The 27500-nt window shown below is 38.6% G+C and overlaps 1 protein-coding gene across 6 annotated transcripts in view; it reads left to right on the top strand.

Moving 5' to 3' along the window:
• LOC135226565 (AT-rich interactive domain-containing protein 3C-like) overlaps positions 1 to 27034 on the top strand; it is a 337603-nt gene extending 310569 nt beyond the window's left edge. For 4 of the 6 annotated variants that reach the window (XM_064266245.1, XM_064266243.1, XM_064266248.1 and 1 more), the window contains 4 exons: positions 8386 to 8660; positions 21373 to 21578; positions 22993 to 23281; positions 23675 to 27034. In XM_064266245.1, the coding sequence (XP_064122315.1) occupies positions 8386 to 8660; positions 21373 to 21578; positions 22993 to 23281; positions 23675 to 23781 (877 nt within the window). In that variant the 3' untranslated portion in view covers positions 23782 to 27034. The remainder of the gene's footprint in view (positions 1 to 8385; positions 8661 to 21372; positions 21579 to 22992; positions 23282 to 23674) is intronic. The other 2 variants (XM_064266246.1, XM_064266244.1) reach the window with 2 other exon arrangements.
• Positions 27035 to 27500: the final 466 nt, after the last annotated feature.

The raw sequence follows: 27500 nt of genomic DNA, 5'->3' as shown, positions 1-27500 counted from the left end.
ATTCCTTTAGCACCCAGCTGTTCAACCCCTTTAACTCTTGTTTCGTTGCTGTTCACACGTTTTTAAAGGCATGAAATGCGAGACTGAACTTAGGAAAGCCCAGAAATGACTTCCCTCGGTGTTTTTGTGGAGGTACTTTTGAGGAATAGATATAATAATTATTTTGATAATTTGCCAACATTCCCGTTTTCGCATCTGTAAAAATGTATACAAGAAGAAGTAAACGGTAACAGATAATAATGATAATGATGGTCATAATATAAATTTATATGGAGACATCTCTAGGTGGTGTTGGAATTCTAGTTTGGGGTCATTGATCTTGATAAATTATTCAATAATAGTTCATAATAATGATGATAATAACAGCAGCCCATGCTAAGAATCATAAGATAAATGCTGTCAGAAGTCTGCCAAAACCGGCGGAATCAAAATGCTTTGAAAAGGCCACCTTGACGTCCGTGTTTAAGCGGCGCTATCAGTAATGGCTGATTGATGTGGTAGAGAATGCGACCGTCCACTTGCGGCCAGTTGACAGTACTGGATACCGGAAGCGGCGGCCGCAGTTAGCGGCGTGGTTTGGCTCTGGATCAAATACTATTACAATAAGAAAAAAAATATTGGGCTTAATTACAGACAGCTGTTGTTGTTATGGAGTGAATGAGAATGGGAGCGGGAGGTATGGGACCAGGGCTTCGTCCTTTTCGGCAGGGAAGTGCTGTAGCTGAGAGAGAGAGAGAGAGAGAGAGAGAGAGAGAGAGAGAGAGAGAGAGAGAGAGAGAGAGAGAGATTCCTTTTAAAACGATTCCTCCCCCTTCGAAGATTTGGGATTATGTTAGCTGAAAACAAGTATGTTTTACCCGAGATTTATAAGTAACGTTTAAGTAATGGATCGAGTTAGGACGGAAAGGGAGAGAGCGACTTTGAGGTACACGAGATCCAACCATTCTTTCATATATGAACATACTAAAAATAATTTCATTCAGGCAAAGAGTTTCATAGTTTTGTTAAAAACACTGATAAAAATAAAAACAACTTTAAGATTAAATTTATTTTATTTATTTTATTTATTTTTTTTATGTTCAGTACCACTTGCCATGTAAGTCGACTGATTTGGGGCCTTAAGTGTCGATTTCAACGTTCTTGTCACCTTCGTCTTAACGCGATGACTTATTTCTCAGATTTGTTGAAGAAGGAATTACTGGAATAGCTTGATCGAGTCATTTATCAGAGGTAGTCTTTTACGACGTCATAGTGTAGTGTAAGTAAAGGTGGGCATTTAGCTGTAAAAATCAATCCGATTTTGTAGTTTTCACTGTTAAAATTTAAGTCTGAAATTATTTGTTTTGCATCGAGGTCAATATCGATCTCTCTTTAAATCTTCCATAAACACAAAGTGTAATTATCATTGCTAAGTATAACTTGAGGACCAGTTACTAAAAACTGGTTCTCACTAAGAGCAAATATCATACTTTTTCGATTTTTCTTTCATAAAACTTGAAAACCGCGATGCTATAACTGCAATAATTTTGTGCTCTGTTCTATTTATATACAAGTGTATTTATTTATGTATGTAGGAATGTTTATATTTTATGTATATATGTATGTATACATCTGCGGGCGTTCAAGGTTAATCATTATTGAACATGGTCGCGTTTGTGTATGCATTTGTGGCTGATCATCGAAATTTTGTCCAATTGAGCCATCTGAAGCTCCTCCGTCAAATTCTTTTGTCGATGCGAAAGTAGACGATACTTTTCAGTGCGAGGTCCTTCGGAGGCAGCCAGATGGCTGTCAGCCCCGTATTACAGGAAGCAAGCTACCAGTGTTGGACAGGCAGCCAGACAGACCTGGCCTGCACCTGTCTACAGCCTGTTATCATAATACTCATATCGACCAAACTCCTCCATAACTGATGAGACAGAAAATAATTGTGGAATGGGATTTATTTCTAAAGAGGGGTGGGTGTGGTTGCAGTAATTGTTTTAGTCGTTATATTTTTGCATTTTGTTTTACCCGAATTGACGCAGCTCTGCTCCAGTTGAAATGTTAGCTCTGTCTGCTTATACTGACATCAGGGAGTCTCCTGATTAGTAGTAGGTACATGTTATTTGGCATTCATGTTAGCTGCTTATAGTTCCTATTCTGTGCTTCTGATCTGTGGCTCGTTTTGTTTTACAGAGACTTGCTTGGTATGTTCATGGTGAGTTTCATATAAATATCCCCCCCCCCCCCCCCCCCCCCCCCCCCCCCACTTCGCAACGCTTTTCCGTTCGTAACACACACAGTCTACGGATAATGAACTTCCCGTTTAACCATCACAAATCTCTGCGAGAAAGGTCGAGCATTTGTTGCACTTTGGATGCAAGTATAGATTTGCTCGTATATGACCATAATATTTGACTGCGGAAGTACATTGGCGACTTTTGGCACTGTCAACATATATGGATACTGTTTGATAAAAAGTTTTAGCGTCGGGTAAGCGAGAGTACACTGACGTGCCATAGCCAAGTTGATCGGGCAGCTTTGACACCAAGGTTATAAATTGTGGGTGCGCCAAGCGTCACTCAGCCCAGGTCATGCCCTCAAATGCCCTCCCTAGTCTAGGCCTGCTACTAACTAGCTACTTGTAACTTTGTTTCTTACGGCTGCTCATCCTGCCAAGAAGAGCTCGTTCTGGCACCAGCTCAGTCAATCATCATCATTATCGTGATAGACAAATTCATTTGTTCAGTTTATACCGTAATTACTGTAAAAAGATTATTTGGAAAAGGGAAGGCCTAATAATTCGTATAGGTTGCTTTCTCCCGTATTATTATTATTATTATTATTATTATTATTATTATTATTATTATTATTATTCAAGGAGAATCTATATCTATTCGTGAATATTAGATTAAAGACCAAAGGAAGAAATGGGTGGGCTGGAACTGAATGTCTGATGAAATGGCAATAAACAGATTAGTATCAAATTAACAACCAATAGTTAAAATTGATAACACTGTTGATAGCTTACTAATGTAGCCTATCAATAAATAATGGAAAACTGAAAAGGAAACAAAAAATGAAGGTTTGTTCGAGTGTTCCCTCCAGCTGGTGAGGGTTTTTCTAAATGATGAATATTTGTGAAACCAGACATGAAGTGAACTTGCGTCACAACTTGAAATGTGTTTTTGCTCTGCTGTCAAATCTGCATAATGACCCAGTCAGTGTTTTCCATTGATTAAAGGCGTTTTGGTTTTGTTGGATAACAGTTTCTGTAATTATATTTTCCACTGTAAGTCGTGTGCTTAGATTTTTCATTTAATTTACAGTCATCTAGAATATTCAGCCATTTGTCTTGTACCTTTCAATAGTCATGTCTTTAAGCGTTTTCAAATCTTTGTCTTTTACTTTGTTGTGCAAATTTTCTTGCTTGGTGTCAACGATTCTCGGTCAGTTCTAACGTTATTGTTTCTTTGTCTTTAATTCAAAAGTCTTCCTTTCCTCGGTCTACTTAATGAAGGTTGTTGTTTATGTATTGGCGTTGAAGGTAAGATTCTGCTTGAGTTGTCCTTAGTTAACATAAATAGGTGGAATCTTGTCATTAGGAGTCTTTAAAATTCTGTTGCAGAGCTCTGTTGAAAAGTTGCTGTGAGTTTGGAAAGGATTTTATTTCCATATATATATATATATATATAATATATTATATATATATATATCTATATATATATATATTATATATATATATATATATATGATATATATATATATATATATAAATGATTCAGGACACACGCGCCCATACATAACATAGCATATTATATATATATATATAATATAATATCTATATATATATTACTATATATATATATTATATATATATATATATATATACTATCATATTATATTATATATATATATATATATATATATTTATGTATCGTATGTATGGGCGCGTGTGTCCTGAATATTTACCCCTGGTGGGATAACCAATATCTCGTTGAGGCCTTCCTGCTCGAAATTCTCTCTCTCTCTCTCTCTCTACTCTACTCTACTCTACTCTACTCTGTCAACACCCAAATCAATTTATAATCTATTTTTATCAATTTATAATTTATTTTTACAAAAATTGCACATTCTCTGTAGTTGTCTGATAAGTGAAAGTTCACGGAGCAATTGTGTAGATAAGGAAGAAACGGAAGGCCCTGCATATGGTTATAAAAATCAAATGTTGGTTGACCTTGGTGAAGAAAACGACTGGGAATCCTTTGCGCAATTTATAAGAATATCAGTCAGGTAATTACACTCGTGTTATGGTCATCTATCTTGGTAAATGTGACGGATTGGAAGGGGAGCTTTTTCTTCTTAAATTGAACTGTGGAAGAGTTTCTTGGGAACTGTTCAACTGCTGTGAGTCGTGTCTCGAGTTGAGAATGTCTTGGGTCACACACGATGAGAATAAAGGAGGATATGTGTCAATCTGTCTTTTACATATTTATATGTGTATAATTATATATATATATATATATATATATATATATATATATATATGTGTGTGTGTGTGTGTGTAACGTTACTTCCTAGAGTTTGCCAGAATTGTCACTTTGTACTGGTGTTAACAAGATTGATATAACAAATAAAATTTCCCCTGACCATTTCTAATAATGAGAAGAATAAAAATGTTATGAATTGAATCCTCACTTTCCAGGCCCGAGTGTGCTTTTGTTTAACGTGTATTGTTCTCTGTCCATTTCAGTTTCCCACTTACTTGGTTACTCAAAGAAATGATAAAGATAGGAAAGAAAGGTTGAGTTAGTTTCCGGAATGCAAATGAGTCCAGTGATTCCCTTGTAACCTTCAGTGTATAGTTGATTAGAATAAGCAAGCTATTTGATATTTATTTAATTACGTTTATTGTAGAATCTTTGGTCTTTAAAAAGAAATATTAAAAAGGCGCTGAACATGTCTTATGGGAAATCATTGTTTTTTCTCGTTGACTTGGTCGCCCTTTCGCTCTCTTACGCACACACACACACACACACACACACACACACACACACACACACACACACACACACACACACCCCATCATTTTTGTAGGTTCAGTTCTGTTGTGAAATCAGGTATTTACATGATTATATTGAGTCGACTTCCAAGTAGAACGGGAGAGATTATCATTTCTAGATCATTTGCATAAGGCTGCTAATTATGATTATGATAAGTAGAAAGTAGAGAAACTGTAATTTTTAGCTTTGAAATGATGATTTATTAATTTCCATAATTTATTCATGTAAATCTAGATAGTATGAAAATTTTTAAGGTCTTGTAATCAATGAATTGCATTTGATTCGGTGAAGTAATTGTAAGCCACCTAGTTTTACAAATATCAATAGAATTTCTCTCTCTCTCTCTCTCTCTCTCTCTCTCTCTCTCTCTCTCTCTCTCTCTCTCTCTCTCTCTCTCTCTCGCTGGCTACCTTTGCAGAGTTGAAGGTGTCAGCGCCAAAGAACTGCGATGAAATGATTTGCAATAGATGTAATTGATAGGTTGTTGGCCTTTAAGTGTTACTCAGATATGCATTTTAATTACCGTCTCTTAATTAACTGGAAATAATGAGATGGAAACTTAATGAGATTTTGGTGTTTTGAATCTTGAAAACCTTTTCTTTCTCTTGAATTGTTTACATTTTCCATCGCTATTGCAAAAATTATCCACAGGAGCCTTACAACGTTCAAGTATTTGTTCCTTATTATAGCGAGAAGTGTATCAGTAGATAGAAACTAAGAAGAATCATGTACTATATTAATCAGTTTTATTTTCTCTGTTCACATGTATAATTCTCATCCTCTCGTTCACAAGTGTCTGGAACGTCTAGTTATTTCTTAGCGCCTCGTCTTCCATTTTCCTCCTTTTGCCAATCACAAGTGTCGGAATTTTTCTTTTTATTTCCTTTCCTCCCGTCCACTTTTTCATCTCGATTCTTCGTCCCGGCCTTTCCGCCTCCTCCTTCCCCCCCCCCCCCCCCCCCGCCCCCCCACCCCCTCCCCCCCCCCTTCCTCCGTGGTGCGGCCGGAGGGCGGTGTGTAATTGAGATACATTAAGGTGAATCAGAATACATATTAGGCAAGGGTTCGGGGACGTAAATGCAAATGAGGCTCCGTCGAGTTACTGTCTCTATGGAAAGACGTCCGACGGCCGGTTATTGCTGATCTCCAAGGCGCACAGAAATGTCTGTCATAAAGTGTTTGCCGTTGCTGGGTGCGTGTGTGTGTGCCATTCCGATTCGAAAGTTTTCCCTACTTTTTCATTCCTTTTAGTATGCGGCAAAAGGCTCTTTTTAATTACAAGAATGAACGATCCACTTTGATGTTTTTACTCGGAGTTGTGATTAATATATTTGCTCTTAAGCGTGCGTGAGGAAGAAGAGGGCACAGATACTACATTTCGGGAGGTGGTGTAGATTTGAGACGGCGAAGGAAAGGCTCCTTAGCAAAGATAAATAATGAACCTCTCTCTCTCTCTCTCTCTCTCTCTCTCATGAATCAAGAGGTCGGAGACTTTGATGTAACGATGAAGGGTCCTGGGTTGAGACGTAGCATAGTTTTGCATTGAGAATTTCAAGAGAAGGTTTTGATTTTATGCTTTGATATGATTCTAACAAAAGTTGAATCCTTTCACCTGTACCGTTTCTGTCAATTCTAGATCACACAAATTTCACGTTAATTTCAATATTAACTTGTTGCTCAATGACTGATACTGCAGGCCAGTCTTGTGCATTGCATGCTTAGTGAGAATGGCTTTTGTGGCACTGGTTTACTTTGGAAAAGTCCTCCATGTTATGTTTCCGTGGACGAGCTCTCTAATCCCTAGGCTGATCTCCAAGAGGCTGATGCCCGCCTCGTACCGTGGCCTTCCTTCCAGCTAATTTGCTTTAGGTAATCTTCAAGAACAATTTCCTCTTGGCTATTCTCAAGAACAATAATCCTTTTGGCTATTCTCAAGAACAATTTTATTTGGGTATTCTGAAGTACACTTTCCTCTGGGTATTTCAAAAAAATTCCTTTGGATATTCTCAGAACACTTTCCTTTACATATTTTCAAGAACACTTTCCTTTAGGTATTCTCAAGTACACTTTCTTTTAGGTATTCTCAAGTACACTTTCCTTAGGGTATTCTCAAAAACACTTTACTTTGGGTATTCTCAGGTACATTTTCCTCTAGGTATTCTCATATGCACTTTTTCCTTTAAAGTACACTTTCGTTTAGGTATTCTCAAGTACACTTTCCTTAAGGGATTCTCACGTACACTTTCCTCTAGATGTTCTCAAGAGCACTTTCCTTTGGTTATTTTCAAGTACACTGTCCGTTGGGTATTCTCCAGAACCCTTTCCTTTGGGTATTCTTAAGTACACTTTCCTTTAGGTATACTCAAGAGCACTTTCCTATAGGTATCCTCAAGTATACTGTCCTTTTGGTATGCTCAGATATACTCTCCTTTAGGTATTCTCAAGCTTACTGTCCTTTGGGTATTCTCAAGGACACTCCCCTGTATGAATTTTTTCTATAAGTGTGCATGATATTTATGTATTCATGGTTGTTTATCAACCATGAATACATAAATATCATGGCCTTTCAAATTATCTTCACTAGAGGAGTTCTGTTCTGTGTAAGCTTGCATAGGTAGTAAATTGCGTTTTTACCCTTCCTTATAAAAGTGTGCACACAATTGTTAATGGCACTTTAATATGATGCAAATTACTGGAAAATGAAAGTTCAAGTTCTTTGCCTTCAGTCATTTTCTTCATAACTGGATTATTCTCATCTGAGGCCTTCTAGTCATTTCTTTATTTTTACTTCTTGTTGGCCTGGAATATTTGAGACGATTAATTAGGATTACAGATGTTTTTATTTCGTTTTTTTTATAAGCATGTTTGTATTCTGTGAATACTGAACGTGGATAATCATGGTACTTAGGTTTAGTTGGTTAAGCGATCAGGAAGACAAAAGTGTTTGAGAATTTCCAATGCACAGCCGCGCCGTCATTTTCAGATTTGTCACTTTTAGTTCCTTAATGTTGTTGGTTTTCATTTTCATCATATGAATTCTATTATTTTTTTCCTTTTCTGTCTTGTTGATACTATTAGTTTTGCTTTCCATTTTAGTGATGAACTTCTTTATTCCATTACGTGAAGTTAATATCGTTAATTATCCTTTGTATTTTAGTAAAAGCAGTAAGTTTTCCTCTACCTCATCAGTTACGTTATATTTTCCTAGTGTTCTTCGTTTTCCTTTCCACATTATCAATAATGTTGCTTCTCTTTTCTGCCCTTTCCTATTCCGTTGACGAAGCGAGACTTTTTTTTTCTCTCCCATCTTGCTAAGGAAGTGATTTTCCCTCTCCTTCAGGTACATGAAGTACTTGTACCCGTACGAGTGCGAGAAGATGAAGTTGTCGAATCCAGCAGAGCTCCAGTGCGCCATCGACGGCAACCGAAGGGAAGGTCGACGGTCTTCCTACGGCACCTACGGGGACTCAGGTCAACCTCCACTCCTCCCTCTGCAGAATCTTCAGTCGCTACAGAATTTACAGAATCTTCAGAATCCTCTCAGTTTGGTGCCTCGGCCGCAGCTGAATGGCAATGGTACTACACATCCTTTGGCTCCACAGGACTACCTCTTAGGTGAGTAGGACTTCTTGGGCTGTTTGGCTCCTTTGAGAGGCTAGTTTATTGGACATCCGTGACCATTCTACGAGAGACCTAGCGTCAGTAAATGTTAAATATATAGTATAGAAGCTTTTAACAGAACACAATTAGCCATAGATTAAAATAGCAAAAAATATCTAGTGAACTGAAAAGAACTATGTGTATGGAAGCACAAAGACGGAACCCCACTGATTTTTTCAACTTGCATTGATAAGAGGTTTACTTGCGAGCAGTCCTTATCCTAACTGATTTTCGGTGGATAAATATAGGTACTAAGAATGACAACAATTTTTAGATAGTGATTGATTTGTCTTATTTTAATCCTGGGTAGCAAAGATATTGTGGTTGATTTGATTTATTCTAATCCGGGCAATACTGATATTATGATTGATTTGTCTTGTTCCAACCCTGGGCAGTACAGATATTGTGGTTGATTTGTCTTATTCCAATCCTGGGTAGTATTGGTAATGTGATTAATTTCCTTGATTTTAATCCTGGGTAGTACAGATATTTTGGTTGATTTGTCTTATTCTAATCCTGGGTAGTATGTATTGATTTTGTGATAAATTGGTCTTATTCTAATCTTGGATAGTATAGATATTGTGGCTGATTTGATTTGTCTCAGCTTTTATAATGCTGATACAGTTCTTATTTTTATGATGATTAACGTTCCCTGTGTGGAGTTATTGTTCATCGTATTTTTGTTTGTTTTTTTCGAACTTTGACAGATTTCAAGGCAAAGCAATTTTTTAAAAGAAAATACGACCAAGAAGAAACAAATTGCTAATAGTTATGTTTGGTCACATTCACACTTTTTTATTTGATTGAAAGTGGCTCATACTTCTGGTAAAATCCATAAAGAGGTCATTAGGCCTGCTGAGAAATTAACATCTGATGTAATCAAGTCATGTTTCCTCTAACATCCATATGGAAGTGAAATATATTTCCTGCACTGAAGTCAATGCGCTGTGTAAATCAGGTTTGTCGTTGTCGTGCCGGGAAAAATGACGATAGTATGTTTTGAAAGGAGATTTGTAATGTAAACCAGAGTTACCATTCTAGGAATAGAGTAGATTTGTTGAGCTCTTGTGAATCGATTTTGTAGCTGCAACAACTGACTCGTTGGTCAGGTGTTGTGTGATTGGAATAGTCCATGAACAATGTAAATCTCCTCCCAAAGTCATAAACAATATATCCCTGAGTAACTCCAAAACGCTTTGAGTACCACCTCGCCATCCGCCCCCCGCCCCTCCTCCTCCCCCTCCTCCTTCTGCAGGTGGGTTTGGATATCCCAGAGCGTGGAGTGAATGACTCTTCGAGGGAGGTGGGTGATGTGTCATTATCAGTGACTGTTGCGGCCGTCTTGTCTTGACATATCCATGGTATGATTAATATGGCATTCATATGCTTATTTCGCTGTCACAAGGCTATTTTTTATCAATACAACGCTCTTAGTGATGTGTTTTCACAACATATTTGTCGGGGATAAACAGTTATGACCTTCATAAATTAGAGAGACCTAATGGTGCGCTTGTGACTGGAATAAAAAATTGCATTGGACTGGAACGCCTTGGGCCTTGAGTGTAGTCCTAGTGACTGCACCTATGGATTAACAACTAGTCCAGTTGTACACTAGTTTTTTTCTCTCTCTCTCTCCCCCTCTGTGTGTGTGCGTGTGCGTGTGTGTGTGTACGTGTACGTATGTGTGTCGTGGTTACTGCCATCACTAAGAGTTTTGCGAATTTGCTAGGAAGCGAAGAAGGATAAATTTTGTAGTGCATAAATAGATTATATTTTTTATTACTACTACTAGTACGCTGTTATTACGCCACAGAACTTTTGTCATCAGCAATGAAACAAGAGACAATTAATTTTGAATATACTTTTTGTATGTTTGCTTCGAATAGGAAGGTGGCAACGTTAAAAATATCGGTTTTAGGAGTTTAGTAAATTTTTGAATTTACCATTGCTCTATGAAAAGGATGTACAAACACGTTTACTGTCATGTGATTCTTTACAATTAAGATTAACAGTGGTCCAGAGCAGGTATGAGAGAGAGAGAGAGAGAGAGAGAGAGAGAGAGAGAGAGAGAGAGAGCGGCGGCGGGGTTGCAGGATAGCTCTAAGGAAACTTTTATCTTTGAATGATTCTCTCTCTCTCTCTCTCTCTCTCGATCGATCGATCGATCGAATCGATCGAATTCTTGGGTCTGAATTCTAACTTGATCAGAAACATCGTATCCCGTCCATAAGCCGCATCTTACATTGTTACTTCCATCACCCAACTGATGATAGAAAGAGCGATGCAGTTTGAAATATTTGCTCGTAATCGTAAAGTTGCTAGATAACCGGCGTCTGGTAGTTTTTAGTTAGAAGAAAATGAGGGAACAAATAACTACGCACATTCACATATTCCTCTCCAATGGACCCTGTAAGGGAATACTGTTTGGTGTGTGCCATGAGTGACTCATTGTACAGGGACTTTAATTCCTTTGCACCGTCTTTTCGACTCCAGCTGCATTGCTTTCTGCCTTTTACTTTCCGTCCGATCCAAAAAAATCCTTTCGTATCCAGCCCCCAACTCTTTCAGCTTTTAGAACCGCATCCTTTTGGGCGAGCTTCGGGAGAGTTGCTGTGTGAGTCTTAGTCATGTTAAATAATAATAATAATAATAATAATAATAATAATAATAATAATAATAATTGTCTTAGTTAATAAAGAATACGAGTTATGCTATGTTGGTATCTCCTAGAAGACTCGATTGTGCGTTTCACATCTTTTTATCACTGGTCGGACTCTGCGTCGTGACCAGATGCCGAAATCCTCACACACTTCTTAAACCTTAAGGCAGGTTCGCTTTTAGTTAGACGAGGGAAGGTGATAGTTGGACGAAATCTGTCATAGAAGTTCTCTCTCTGAACCAAGACAAGTCTCATGAAATGATTGATCCTCTTAGCAAGAGAGAGAAATCTTAATCTGAACTCCGAGAATACCGAGTTCTATTACAGCCTGGGAAAGGCGATCTAGATTGTTTCCTGCAAAAGAGAACAGGACAGAGAATATGCCTCTATTAATCTAAGCAGACAGTTGTGTACAAAACAGCCGTATGTTGCTGGTCTCTGCCAAAGTTGATGAGGGCATGGGGTTACCAACTTCATCTCAGAATATTTGTTAAAAACTGGAAACCAATTCCATTGGGGCGAAACACGCACACTCACACTTCCACAAAAATTAAAAAACACAAGTAATGCAGATAATTTTACGATAGGAATTACTGACAAATGGCAGCCTTCATCACTTACGGTGGGTGATCAAAGTCAGAAATTTTGTTGTAGCATAACTAGAAGGTCCATCCGCCGCCCTTCATCACTTACCAGAGAAGAAGAAGAAGAAATAAATAAATAAATAAACAAAAACAGGGGAGCGGCGTTCACATCCATCAGATGGGTGGGCACAATATCTTTTATTGCAATCATGGGCGGAATGATAAAGTGCCCTGCATCATCTTGTTGATTCCCTACACAGCAAATCTGTTGGCTCTGAAGGGACTCGTCAGACAATCTTTTTCTTGCTCTTGTGTGTGTGTGTGTGTGTGTGTGTGTGTGTTTCATTCATGTCTTACATTCCATTCAGTGGAAAACATTAAGTTATTCTTTCCTGCCTACGTTGCAATAATTTTTGATATTTTGTTTGTCAGAGTTGTAAATTTTCCTTAAGCCTACCAGATAAGGTGTAAAATATCATCATTCTGGTTTCTTGTTTTTGTGATTGTTGGTGCTTGCGTTGATGTGCATCGTGCGTTATTTTGCACTCGTTGAAGGGTAAAAAAATTATTCATAACTCAAATTTCCTTTTTATTTTAATCTTTTGTGTGGCCGCGTGCATTCCATTCATGCACAGTATTTGCTTTTCCTCATTTTCTTATCTACGTAAGTTTTATTTTTTCCTGGTTGCATTTGTTAATATTGCCATGTATATTTTACTTGTCGAGCAAGCCATCTGTGCTTTTATTCATCATCTCATTACTTTACAGAGTAAACGACATGTTGCTTTAGATTCTTTGTGTTTATTTTTATGGATTCGTCATTTTTAAGTATAGCTTTAGTTTCCTGTACTTGACAAACTGTTTAATTAGCCCAGAATTAGGAAGCGTTTTATATGTCGTAATTGTATACAGTTATCGGCCATCTGTCATAAGCTTATTGAGCCATCGGCATTTTGACAAGTTTATTTTAACAATAAGGATCTGTAGTTGTTAGCCTCGTCAGTTTGTTGTTTTATTTTTACTTTATTTTTTGTATTTTTTTTATTTGTTTTTACTTTACAAAGAAGCAAGGTAGATCCAGCATCTTCTTCCTGTAGAACGAAGTTTAGTTTTGTGCGCCTTCATACCAAATAACCTAATACACAGGATCTAGATACATCATTTAGTATAGTTGTTTTGGATCTTTAACAGTATCGGTGGCCCATTATTTTCATCAATGTAAGCAACCAGTTTCTTAAATTATTATTATTATTATTATTGTTATTATTATTATTATTATTATTATTATATTATTATAATTATTATTATTATTATTATTATTATATTATTAATTATTTAATTAATTAATTAATGTTAATTTATTATTTTATTAATTATTAATTATTATGATTATTATTATTATTATATTATTATTATTATTATTATTATTATTATTATTATTATTATTATTATTATTCAGAATAGATGAACGTTTATGTAAACGAACGTGGAAGGTCATAGCCTTCAAAGCAAGCTTTCCCAGAGTAAAATTCTCCCTTAAGGAAAATATAGAATCAGAAAATGAAGAGGCAAAAACTGTCCTCGTGAGATAATATTTTATGTAAAAAATGAAAACTTTTGATGCAGATAAAATCATCCTCAGAGATCAGACTTAATGTCCTACATCTATGATGTCAGTATTATGCGAGAAATAGAGTACTGTACAATGTGCAAAAGTATAGGTACATTCTCCGGGTTTAGAAACTGAAGTGATCGTCGCTTCAGTTTTGCATTTTGTTCGCTTTAATTTTCGAAAAGGGAATAGTGTTAGTTATTTAGGAGTATCATGGAGTCTCTATACAGTATAGATTTCATAAAATATTCCGGCCTAAAGTTAATAAAAATTTCGTTCTGTTATTGGTTTACGGAAAACGGCTTCTCCTGGATTAAGAGAGAGAGAGAGAGAGAGAGAGAGAGAGAGAGAGAGAGAGAGAGAGAGAGAGAGAATCTTTGGAAGGAGTTTTACCTATTAGGGTAAGGGATACCACATCCAAACCAGCACGTTGCCATTTATATGAGGGTAGACATTGTGAAATTTAAGACTCATATCTGCAGCAGTCTACTAACAATCAAGTACCTAATTTGACTGCTTAGGTGGAACAATCATATACAGTTCTCACCTCTTCCGGTTTGGGATCGAATATGGTTGTCGGTAAAGAGAGAGAGAGAGAGAGAGAGAGAGGAAACGTAAAGAATTAAAAACAGTATCTAAATTCTTCATTTAATATGAAGGATTACAGTTGAATTATAGGTTGTTCCCAAACACTGCTAATACTCAATGTAAGAAAGTTTACCGGACGGTAGGCGATTACAAAGTATTTCCGTGTACTGAGACTCAGCTTTGAATAACCAGGCCCATAATTATGTAACCTATTACCACTACTAACCATGATATTTATTGTTTTCTTTGAATCTCTCTCTCTCTCTCTCTCTCTCTCTCTCTCTCTCTCTCTCTCTCCTTTAAAAATCCCGCATTGCTTTGTGAATCTAGTATTTGGTCGTCATTCTTCTGTTGAGTGTCGCAGTAGGAGGGAGAAATGAAGAGAGAAATCGCATGTCATTCGCAGGGTTTTCAATGCAGGACCTGCAAAGGCGTTTTACTGCATATTTTCTAACCACTGCATTTGCTGGTTCCTCTTTGGAAGGTGATTATGATGATACATTTAAGAGATTTGAGTTGGGTGGGCGACTGGGCGTAAAGTGAGTAAGTGAATGTGGCGGGCCAGTTAGTGGGCTCTCCAGGGGGTGATTACCACACAGTGGGGAGCGCTTCGCCCCTCCCTTGTTCCTTGGTCTTCCTTCCGACCCCTCTGTATACCTTGCGTAATATCTGTTTTTCTGAAGAGTTTCGTCGCTGTTAATTTACGTTAGGCTAATTGTCACCGAAAAGTGAAAATTCACTTTACATTTATGATATGCTGACGTTATTTGAACCTCTTCGAACATAATGGAATGAAGATATTGAAAGGAACTGAAACTGAGTGGACGATTATCATGAGATGTCTTTGCCAGAGTTGGGAGATTCAAGAAACAAGAAACGATTCCACTCTTCAGATTCATCGGCTGGTTCATTTTCAAATGTTCGGTGTCACCAACATATGTTCGTCATATCCCTAAATGTTTCATCGAACTGGAAGATACCGCATTTGGTGTATAACGGGAAATCTAAAGCAACTTATTCAATCTAGAACATTTCGAGGAAGAAAATGGAAACAATTGAGGCTTATTTGTAAAGAGCGGCTCTCGTCGTGTCACGTTATATTTTGAGAGAGCGGTTGTTCCCTTCTCGCGTCATGAGAAAGCAGATGTCTCGCTCTCTCTTCCTATCGCGTTTTGAGGGAACAAACGCCACTCTTCATTTCAGTATTTTGATTATGAGAAATGTTCGTCGTCATTTCTCCGTTTAAAAGCAAGAAGAAATAGTGGTAGCAATTCGGCCATGGGCCCGTACCCCCACAATTGGTTCCCTCGGCACCTTACTCTTGCCCCTTATAGCCTCGTCAGATGTTTGCAAAACGGGAATTATGTGACTCGATTTCTCGCTGCCTCTGTTCGTGAGCCGCCGACAGGAAGGAGTTCAATCAACGGATTATGTCACAGGTGTATAAAACCAGGGCACAGGATGAGCGATATACTCATCGCTTGTTCAAACCCAAAAGTTTACACCTGTTGACCCAAGATATAAATGGTGTGTGTATCTTGATGTTAGTGGAGAGTTGTGGGGCGCAGCTGTAGTGGAAAAGAAAGCGATGATTACTTGGTCAAATTATGTACCAGTACATCGTAGCTAAAAAGAGAGAGCACCTCGACCAGGTTTCAGTCCTTACTGGATTGAAACCTTTCATGGGTTCAGTGGATTCACAAGCAAAAACTCATTTTGTCCACATTTTCATTGTAATGGTTCCTTTCAGCAGGCGGTATAAAGCAATGAGAAGGCCAGAAAACCCTCAAGAAGGGTACATAATGCACACCAGTGAGAAGTGAATGATTATAACTATTATTGAATTGCCTCTTACGGAACTCTTGTATCAATCTGTAATTAGAATGAGCTGATGACAAGGTTAAGAAAGCCTTGGAAATGGCGTATAATGAATGGACAGGTAAAGGAACATGAATATAAATCCTGTGTGGGCTTATAAAGTCAGGAGATGCACAGAGGCCTCGGGCAGATGGCTGTTGTCGATAAGCACCCACATAATTTAGATGGAGAATACGAGAGGAGCCAAAGACGGATATGGATGAGTTGAAGATGGATAGAGATGATCAAAAGAAGTCGTGGGTGGGGGTTAAGGGGGAGTGGGATGGGGCGATGGAGTATTTTGGGGAGATGGGGAGTTGGTAGAGAAGAAAGAGGCGGACCATAAGGATAAGACAAGATGGATCATCCCGCCAGCAGCACATCTTCAGTGCTGATAGGACCGCCATCTTGCTTATTCCTCGAGTCATATCCCAGTTTCACGTGCCACGCAAATTGATAGTTCCATCTCTCGCTTCTCGAGCCGTTAACGTTCATAATCCAGTGGTAAGGCTGTTGTCTGGGCTTTTGATTAAGGGCGCTTTATTGTACGCAATTGGGGATGTCCTTCGTTTTTGCTCTGCTCTGCCTGAACGGATGGAGTCTCGTTTGGGTGAGGTATATATCGGCATTCATTTCGTTTTCCAATTCGAAGCCAATATAGTGGCGCCTACCCCGGGCAATGAGGCTTTGTTATTCTTAGTAGTATTACCTAATGCAAGCCATTTGTAACGTACGTATAGTGGGAAAGGCAGCGGTTTTATAGCGCATGGAACCTTAACACGTATTGCTTTCTCTTTGGATAATATTACTTTCCAAATGTACATCCATAATGTAAAAACAAGAAAGATTTGGAATTTTCATGTCTGTACGTTGACGCTGAAATAGTATAGCCGTTATTGTTATGTTGTGAAGACATTTATCTTCTTGAGCTGACCTTATGAAGTGATAAGCGAAAGTTCTGTAGAATAATAAAGGAATCCAAGAGATGAGGAGGATCACAAAAGCTTTTATTCCGTTTATAAACGATATGATAATGAGGTCTTTGTCGTGGTGGACCGCTATGAATGGACGTCGCCTAATCGCCTTTAAATTTTGTTCTCTAATTATTACCTGCCACAGGTGAGTAACGGAGCTATATAGACCAGCTATCAATAGCACAATTGCCCATACAACAGCCCTTCCTGCTGGCTCTGGCTTCGCTTCGAACGGAAATTGCTTCGATTTTGCTTGGTCTGGAGGAATCGGGCAGCCTCGTCGACTATTTCATCAGCGTTAAACATGATGTGATATAACTTTATGCCACTGAATTAAGAATAATTAGATGATGAACACAGTTGATGAATGTGGATGTCCATCCAGCACTCGATTTTTTTGTCAAAATCACGTGATCTTTATAATATGGCCGACAAAGCACACTCAGAATGGAAAAGATAGTTTAGAAAAATATGGTTCCTTGTAAACGCTCAAAAAAGAACTTGACATTGCTGTCATTTGAAATGGTCCAGCCATATAAGTCTTTAATCTATTTTTATATGTTTAAACTTTTGACGACTAGAGTAAACCGAACTTATTAATTACAATTAAAGTCTTGGGTTAAAAACGCTTTAGACCGCTTGATCATACCTGAGTGAATTCTGAAAGGTCAGTTTTTATTACTATATTTGGTAAAACAATAGTAAAGAATTTACTTGAAGACTTTTTTTGAGAAATAGTGTGAAACTAAATTACATGGTTGGTGGAAAACTGTCCTGAGAGAGATTCATTTTCAGGATATACTGAAGTACAGGTAATGCTTGTGATTAATCAATTCGTAACTTATTTTTTCTGTTAGAAATAAGACTCACGAGAAAACCAGTAAGTGGTCAGCTGGTTATGTTTTTCATTGTGGCTTTATCTAAAGAAGTTGGTTTTTTCATTGTTACCATTTTTAGAGCTCAAGTTTCAAGTTTTCAAAAAGTACTTTGTGAAGTCAAGAGAACGGAAATTTTCTCACGCCACTTCATATAGGGCACGTCTATAGGGTACAATATATAATCAAGTGTCAAAAGAAAAAAATGGCTGTTTTCTCTGTAGACATGGAAATTTATTATATAGTAACGTGGCCTGTTATGGCATGTTCTGCATTATGGAATGATTTTAGCCGTTTTCCCAGGGCAGTCGCTCGTACATGACTGTGCACGGGAGAGGACAACTGGACGCATTGGGAAAGTAAAGATGGTTTTTAACTCAGTAAAGTTTTAAATCAATTTAAACAATTCTTTATATTGAAACCCCCTCCCCCTCTCTCTCTCTCTCTCTCTCTCTCTCTCTCTCTCTCTCTCTCTCTCCAGCCTGGGAGCGCGGGTCAGAGCAGGTCGCACCGCCTATTTACATATCTATTTGGACAAGATTAATGGGAGGACTAGACTTCCCACCGTTCCATCACTTTGGCATCTTTCCAGAAAGCTTCGCTTCGAGCGCGGCCGCAGTTTCGTTCGCCGAGGCGCTTTTCAAGGTTTATCGAAGACGGGTTATTAAATGGCGTGTGATGTGTCGGCGTTAAGAGAGCGAGCGGGCCGTTGTATCGCCAACGCCGCATTCGGGCCGAACATCGTCTGTTCCTCCATCCAAGATGGCCGAAAACACGGCCCTTTCCTTTCCGGTCGTGGCTGGCCTTTTGAACGAGGGAGAGTGAGAACGCGAGATTGGCTTATCTGCATCTCCCAATTAATCACAATGTCAAGCATTAAAGATGATTTGGAGGGGGATAAAAGGCAGTCGCGGCCGTGTTCGCCCGAGGATAGAGTAGACTTAACGGAGAGGACTCATAGGGTTCATGATGGAATAGCTCGCTGGAAGGGCCCTCGGTAGACTGGGTAATTACCCTCCTTGGATTGTGACGTGGAACCGAATGTTTGATGATAGAGCTTTTGTTCTAATGATAATTGTGGATATTCTCTCTCCCGCTCTCTCCTCCTTCGAGGAGAACTGTTGTAGTTGGGAATTCTCTAGGTTGGCCGCCCAGCGGCCCTCCTTTTAATCATCTCTTATTTGATCGACTGGAATATCATTTTCTTCCTTGTTTCGTTGCCTCACTGCGGATGGCGACAACATATCCAGTGTTCCCAAACATTGGGCTGTGCCATTATCTTTGTTCCCTCGTCTGTAAAGAGTTATGCATTTTATTCGTATTTCATTTTCTTTTATATTTTCCATATAAGGGCTTTCTGATTTTCCAAAATCTAGACTTGCTTCCTAAACTTTTACATTTTGAGTAATTAGCGTAGTTAGACTTTTTTAAACTATACAAACGTGTTTTTGCAAGTTTTTTTATATATACTCTACAACGCGCTTATGTTTGTGTTTCCTCCTAGAATTTTAAGTCCTCAAATTCAAGGTAGTTCTGCACAGCGCCATAATTTTGAGTTTGATTTCACGAGAAATATCTTTTGGAACGAACATTTTCACATTTTTGTATGGCGGTCAAGAAAATATGATGTTCACTTCAGACAATCTGTTTATTTCATTGTCAGGCAGAGAAAAAGATGAATGTGGTAATGATAGCATTTAGAGAAGGTGGGCGTTAATAGGCGGCTCGTAAGTGTTTAGTGGGCGTGTTGGGGGAGGCATAGTGGTTAATCAGGGGAATGTATACGCCCTTGTCTTTCTTAGGGAGGCAAGTCATAGTTTCTCCTTTGAAATCCATCCTCATGCTACTTCCGTTCCTCCTCTGTCGCATTGCTCTTGCTTGAAGTGGCTGGGTCGTTATATATATATATATATATATATAATATATATATAATATATATATATATATATATAAACTTACTTAATAGTGATGTAGCACTTATAGAAACACATACTTATTAGGTAGCATTCATATTATTATTCATCATTTGCTTAGATTGGTCTACAACTGACCTTCATCGAAATGATCTTGAAAAACGCGCTTCACACAGACACCTAAACGAATGAGTGATAACATTATTAAAGGAAAGTCAATAAGAAATATACATATATGTATATGTACACACACACACACAACCGAAAGAAAATTACAGTGAGCCTAGCGAAGGTTTAGATTTCCGTCCCGAAGCTATGGCCTATATCCATTTATTCTGCATACTCTTTCAGGTCCCGCAATTTGTTTTAGTCTAAAGATGTGTAAATGAGAATATTAATAAAACTAAGGCACTGATATCTCTTGATTTTGGGAGTGGTGTCAGTAAGCAGCCAGACAATTGACGCAGGCGCTTTGAAGAAAGTGTAGAAGCCACTGATTGTAGAATCGCAAGCAGTAAAGACAAAAACGGAAGTTCCTTAACCTATATATAATCAGTATTAGAAAAGAGTATTTGAAGAAAATGATATAAGTTATTAGTAACATAATTAGTAGCAGCATCTCTCAAAATACAGGGAGCATTATATTAAAAGAAAATCCAAGTTTTTGGCGTTATCAATATCCTTTTCAGTGCTGCAATGAAAATAATTTTGAAGCTGAATGTAACTTGAATTATTTTCAAATATTCAGAAAAATCAAATACTAGGAAAACGTTTAATTCGTATTTTTAGTTCCCTGGCGTTCAGCCCCATACTCCACTGACTAAGTGACTGTTTGGTCTATTACGGTTCTGTGAAGGGGAACAACATTTTCATTTCGGAATTACCGGGAGCAAATAACTGCAACAAACGTTGCATGATCTGAATGCTTTACTGCTTTACTTTCGAGGCCAACAACCCTGTTATGAGTAGAGACTCAGAGCAACAAAGGCCCTGAACAGTATGTGGAACGCAGGACAAGATGGATCTTTGCTCACTAAAACCAATGCTGCAGGTCACCTGAAAAATTGTGAATGTGATCAATTGCATATCCTCTGACACGCAAGTAACAAAGTTCCTCATTATAGTGAGCAAAGTCGAAGGCATGAATGGAATTTCTCGTGACTGAAACGAGTTAGAATTTTTTAAGTGCATATTTGTGCATCCTATCGTGAAAATCGTTCGTTGCAATTGTCTCCGATTTTAATGCACTGAAACTGATTTTTAAGAAGTGCCTCCTTGCCTTCCCTTTGCTGAAGCCGTGAAAGTAGAGTAATATATGATGATGAATGTCAGTTATATTGTATGGGTTGCTTAATACCATCTACATAGTCGAACTTTTCTTTCATATCTTTTTATCCGGCGACTGCACCAAAGAGAATAATAAGAGGACAGTCACCTCCTGAATAACCTTCCTTCAGGATGTGTCCAGACTTTTACAGGAATGAATTTATCTCGGGAGAATAAACCGGTTTTACCATTTATTACTTTTTATTTATACTTCAAATCTATGACTTTTACACTGGTTTGAATTTCACCGACTTTCCCATTTCCTTCCCCGTATTCCAGGTCGTGGCGGATCCCCCCCTGGATCTCAAGAGGCGCTCCTCGAGGCGACGAGGTTAACCATGTGGAAGTTGTACAACCAAGGGCTTGGAGGCGGCGGCTTCCAGCATGAGGACGACTTGCCGAAACTCCCTCCTCCTCACCATCCCCTGGCAGGAGTCCCATTCCCTCCTCAGAAGGAAGCTCTTAACCTCGACGTTAAGGACGATGTAAGGAAACTGTCTTATATATATTATCTATGTTTTATATATGTATCTATATGTGTTGTATTGCGTGCATATGTGTGCATGTTTGTATACACAAATTAAAGGGATTTCATAACAGAATGCAAAGAATTTACGGGAAGGGTTCAAGATGGTCTCTTAAGGACAGGGGAAAGGGAAGCTTCATTAACCACTATATTCGTTTTACTACAGCTCAGTGAAAATTACTTTAGCTATAATTATTTTTAACGTAAGGTTAAGCAGTATACCACATAGCTATTACGGTCGTACATAAACTGGAACGGTAATGTGCTAGTGTATGAGACTGTGTGTGTGTGTGTGTGTGTGTGTGTGTGTGTGTGTGTGTAAGTGTGTGGTGTGTGTAGTGTTTGTGTATATATAATGTATATATATATATATATATTATATATATCTATATATATATATATATATATATATATATATATATATATATATATATATATTATATATATGAGACTTTGAAATATTTTGTTTAAAACAGAATTCCATTAAATAAAAGGAGCCATAAAAACGCAAAAAAGGTAGAAAGTTAATGCTATATATTTTCGGCAGAAACAGCTGTTCTCCGCACTCTAACAGGTAGGTAATAAATGAAAGAAAGAGTTATAGACGCAAGCGGTATTAATACCAAGAGTTCCAGAGGTCAACTGGAGTGACGTAACGTCTGACCTCTGGAACTCTTGGTATAAATACCGCTTTTCTGTAATTCTTATTTCATCATTACGTGCCTGTAGAGGGAGACAGTTGTTCTCCGAAATATATAGCATTAACTTTGTACCTTTTGGCGTCTTTATGAGCTCCTTGTATATATATAAATATAAAAGATATAAATATAATAATAAATATATATATATATATATATATATATATATATATATATATATATATATATATATATAGTATGTGCTGCAAATTGCTATGACAAGGTGAAGTAAGTAAATGCCTTGCGAGGTCTTTCGGGTATTTTTCATTATCTTTTGTGGTTCAAAATAGTTAATATTCAATAGGTACACATAATTTTAATATTATTTGCGTGAGTTAGTTGTGTATATTGAGTGTATGTGTTGACATGGGTGTTCGATACAATTATTATTAAAAAATAATTGAATATCATCTACTTTTAATCCATAATTGTAGTTGGATACTGTAAATCAAAGCATGCTATTCATTCTTAGATCAGACGTGTGTAGTTGCTAGAATTTCTCTCTCTCTCTCTCTCTCTCTCTCTCTCTCTCTCTCTCTCTCTCTCTCTTTCTGTGATTTTTGTAGTTGTAGTAGTGGCTACCTCGTAGCACTGATATGATCTTTGTGTTGTTGATGTAGTGCTCCTTACCTGCTCTGAGCGTTTCCCTTAAGCGGCTAACTCTGTACCATGTAGGAAGTGCCGCCCCTTCTTGATAACCGAGGATATCAGGCCTTCTGCTTGCAGCGGCCCGGAGGAGGAGGTGGTGGAGGGCGCGTCAAAGAGAACAACGACCTCCGCAACGACCTCCGCAACGACGCCAGGAACGACCTCCGCGGGAGGTTGGAGGAGAGTTCCATTCCTCCGGCACCCAAGCGCCAGGCCCAACAGGAAGACAATATTCATGACCCTCGCCTACCACCACCCACTACGCCTGGCCCGCCGGGACAAGCAGGCGGAGCTAATATTAAGATTACGTCTAGGGGTGAGTAGGCCTGTCTCTGAAATCACACACATATATATATATATATATATATATCATATATCTATATATATAATATATATATATATATATTATAAGTTTTCATTAGTTTGATTATGATTATTAAACTTCTTTTGATTTTTTCCATTCATTTATGATAGCGTAAATCCCAGTGGGCCTAAAATGTAAAGTCACAGACACCTTCTCCTTTATATATATATATATATAATATATATATATATATATATATATATATTATATATATATATATATATAATATTATAACTGTCAAGACAGTAGAAACAACGCAAACGCTACATAATCAAGCTGTCATGATCAATGTACCTGTTCGTGTTGGTCTTCGTGTACTAATGTCCCCGTTTCTGTGCATTGCAGGCGATGGCAGGAATGGCGACCAGAGTTTGGTGGTCAGTATGGAAATAAATGGAATCTTATATCAGGGAGTACTCTTCGCCCAGGCCCCGAGGGCACGTTTCAGCTAAAATGTAAGACCTCCGTGATCCCACAAGTTCTTCTTGTGTTCGGCTTCTGTATTATTTGACGGCAGGAGGTATGGCTGTCTTCGGAATACTGAGGAGGAAGAGATAAGGGAAGAGTAGTGACTAGTGAGTGAGCTCCTCTTCGTGCGCCGCACCGACACCAACCTTCGCACATCGATTTCATCCCAAGCCTCAGCGGACCACGAGAAGCCCTTCGTTGCTTCTCTCCTCCGTCTTTTGAAGAGAGGTCGATAAGAGAAGTTTAGAATGGCATACGGCGGAGAGAGAGAGCGAGAGACAAAGGGAGAGAGAGAGAGCTAGAGAGAGAGAGTGAGTGCGGCGTCACTCATGATAATCACAGTGCCCTCCTTTGCAGAATGTGATGAGATGAGCGTTTCTCCTGAAACGCAGCCGCGAATCCCTTGCGAGGGAGGGAGGGTCTTCTGTTTAGAACTGGGTGGAGAAGTGACCCTCCCTGTGTTCCAAGAGAAACAAACTGTATTGAAGTCATAGTGTTGATGAACTAAGTACTGTATGCATAAAACCCTGAATCAGGGTTCATTGTATTTATTTGTGTAATTATAGTTATTATTATTATTATTATAATATTCTTACGGTGGTGATGATGATGATGATACTTGTACAGTATTGTTCTACATGAGAACAAATGACATATTTCTCTTTACTTTGTTGTTCGGTCAGTTTGTAATAATATGATGATTATGCCACCCCATGTGGTGATCTCATGAACGTAGAAATAATACTCACTAATTCATTACTGGGTGGTAACCGTTGGCAGAAGTTTGACATAACGAGGAAAGAAGAGGCCTTAGTGAAGGCTGTGGCTCTGCTGCTACGCGTCTCCTAAGTCTAATCACGCCCCCTTCCTCACCTTAAGAGATACCGCTCGTATCGTATACTTAGATGGAGGAATGTTGGGTTGTGTTGTGTGCTACTGTTTGGTCGACATTCTCACCGTGTTGCGTGGAGCAGCAGATTCCTCCTCCTCCTCCTCCGCCTCCTCCTCCTCCTCCTCCTCCTTCTGCGAGAGACAGCGCTTCGAGTGTGAGCGAGAGGAGGAAGCACTGCAGCTTGATGGTACCGTGCCCTTGGCAGCCCTGACCATCCACCTGCAGACAGGATGATCATAGGACCAAGTCAGCAGGACCTCGACACCCCCCAGTCAGCCCATCCTTCCTTCCTTCCTTCCTTCCCTCGTGCCCTCGCGGGCCTTCTTCCCAATACCCCACTGAGTGGAGACACCTGCCAAAGTAGCCAATTCAGCTCACTTTTGAGTCTGCATTTGTTAATTGTTTCTGTTTGTATTGTTTTTGGTTGACAGTTGTTGTTAGTTTAGAAATATCAATAATGATAGTGACAATGACATTGTTATTATTATTGTCAGACGAAAAATCATTTTGAGATTGAGCAAAGGTGAAAGGTTCCTACAGTCCCCTGCCAACAAAGCCACGTCGCATTGGACACCGGTGGATGGCTCCTGACGGCGATGCCACCACAAAAGCTGAGTTACCCAAGTCCTGCACTGTTCATTGGAAAGCTGAATCACGAATAACACTTGACTGCAATCGTCATGACTGGCCACTTCATTTATTTATTCGGTTTATTTAATTTTGTGATAAATATCCATCTGAAGTGACAAGTGCAATATTGCCAGCTAGAAGGGAAGATCTCACGTTGTTTTTATTTTATTTTCTGAAGAATATTCTTCGTACCTGAATTAATTCTGAATTCCAGGTTATACATTTATGGTTTTGTGTGCGTCCTGTTGTCATATGAAAAGGAGAAAACAAAACAAAAAAAAAAAGATGAAAAAAGAGCAGCTGTCCAGTAACTTATGTCCCATTCAAAGTAGTGCTTTTTTGTATTGCTTTCATATTTTGGATATTGGTGGCATAATATTTTTGTTAGGATATAAATTTACAGTTAGTTAGTCATTGGTTAGGTTAGTTTTGTTTATGTGTATGTCGGTAAGTGGCGTAGTGGTGAGTGTGAGCGCACATGATAGAGAAAAAGAGAAAGAACTTGTCAACGTTGTCATCCCTCTGTAAAAAAGAGAGAGAGAAAGAGAGAGAGAATCGGTAAATGTGCGTATGTATGAAGTGCCAAACCCCGTCGCGGAAGATAAAAAAAAAAGAAAGAAGAAGAAGAAAAAGGAGGATTCCACTTGAGGTGGAGGATGACATCAGTTGGTGCTGGTGGCCGAGAGAAATGCGGGGTTCTTTGGTGCAGGTGCGTGTGTGTTGTAGCAGTTTACTCAGGGATCTTCATTTGTGCTGACGGCCTGCGGCTGCTGCTGCTGATGCTGCTGCTGCCTGTGATGTTGGATGATCGGCTACCTATCCATCGGTGGACTGCTTGTGTCTGTCGTCGATCTGGTAGCCGGAAGGAAGGCTCTTCCAGCCGCGGCCGCCACACCCGTCACTTTGTGCCGCCACCACCACACTAGATAAGACACTGTTAAAACACACACACACACACACACACACACACACACACACACACACACAAATATGCCTCCCGCCCTCACATTTTTTTTTTCATTTTTTCCTAAAAATAGCCTTAAGTGTTCTAAATGGTTTTGTCATCGGCGTATCTGCAATGGTTGATGTACATGTTGCAGACACAGGTTCTGTGCGAAATTCAGACGTGAATGAAAGTGGCCCCTGGTCTCCGCGAAAGTAGCGAGAGAATTCTCCCTATGACTGTCGTGGTGGGACTTCCACATCCACAAGGGAGAATGTTTCCCAGGTATGTGAAGGGACGACCATTAAGGTTCTCCTTCCGAAAGCAACTTCTTTTTTTATGATCATTATTTTCCACCCTTTCCCAACTCTTGTCTTGGGATGACCTGTTGAAAGTGTTTATAAGTTGTCGTTTGATCCCAGTCTTCTGTCTGTCTGTCTGTCTATCAACCGTTCTGTCTCTTGATGTCTTTCATTATCTCACGTCTCTACGCCTCATTTCCACTCTGTGTCATGTTTGTATATCGCATTTGCTGCCCTGTTTGTCTTAATGATTTACGATTACGATTTTTGTAGTAATTAAGATTCTGTTGTAAATTGTCTTGTACAGAATGTACAGCTCTCCAGTGTTCTTCCTATAGACCAAAAGAGGAGGTGGTTCTTATTCTTCAGACGTTGCCCAACCCACTTCCGCCAGCATGAATAACCGATAAGCTTAAATGTAGAGCGGCACTTACTTAAAAGTGAAACTGTAATAAAGTGTTAGTAGTGATGTCACGTGTTTTTTTTATATTCAACCTTTCACTGCCATTCTTGTGTTTTTCTGTATCGGAAGTCTTAAGGTAATCATGAGAGCTGCATGTGTTTTTTATGAAATGATTTCCTTCAATGAGGAGGTCTTGGCCAGAAGTCGCCTTACCACCATTAAGAGGAGGACTGCTCTTATTGTCACTCCTAATTTTTATTAGGTGTAACATACTAGATTTTAAATGGTGCCCTCTGAAAGTGTAAATATATAGCAAAACTAAATTTCGTTTTAACGTCAAGCGAATTAAACTATTTCCCTTAGATTATCTAGAACTTTATCAATGGGAAATGGACATAATGCACTCACGAAAAAAACCTCAATCTTTCATAAGAAATGTGAATGGAAACGATCAAAATATTTTGATTCGAAATATTCTTTTATGTTATTCTTGATTATAGCAATTGACTGATTTATCTGGCGTCGCATCTTTA

The sequence above is a fragment of the Macrobrachium nipponense genome, chromosome 14, assembly GCF_015104395.2.
Source record: "Macrobrachium nipponense isolate FS-2020 chromosome 14, ASM1510439v2, whole genome shotgun sequence".
Lineage (NCBI taxonomy): Eukaryota > Metazoa > Arthropoda > Malacostraca > Decapoda > Palaemonidae > Macrobrachium > Macrobrachium nipponense.
The sequence above is the reverse complement of the archived record's forward strand: the minus strand, read 5'-3'. Positions and strand labels throughout refer to the sequence as shown.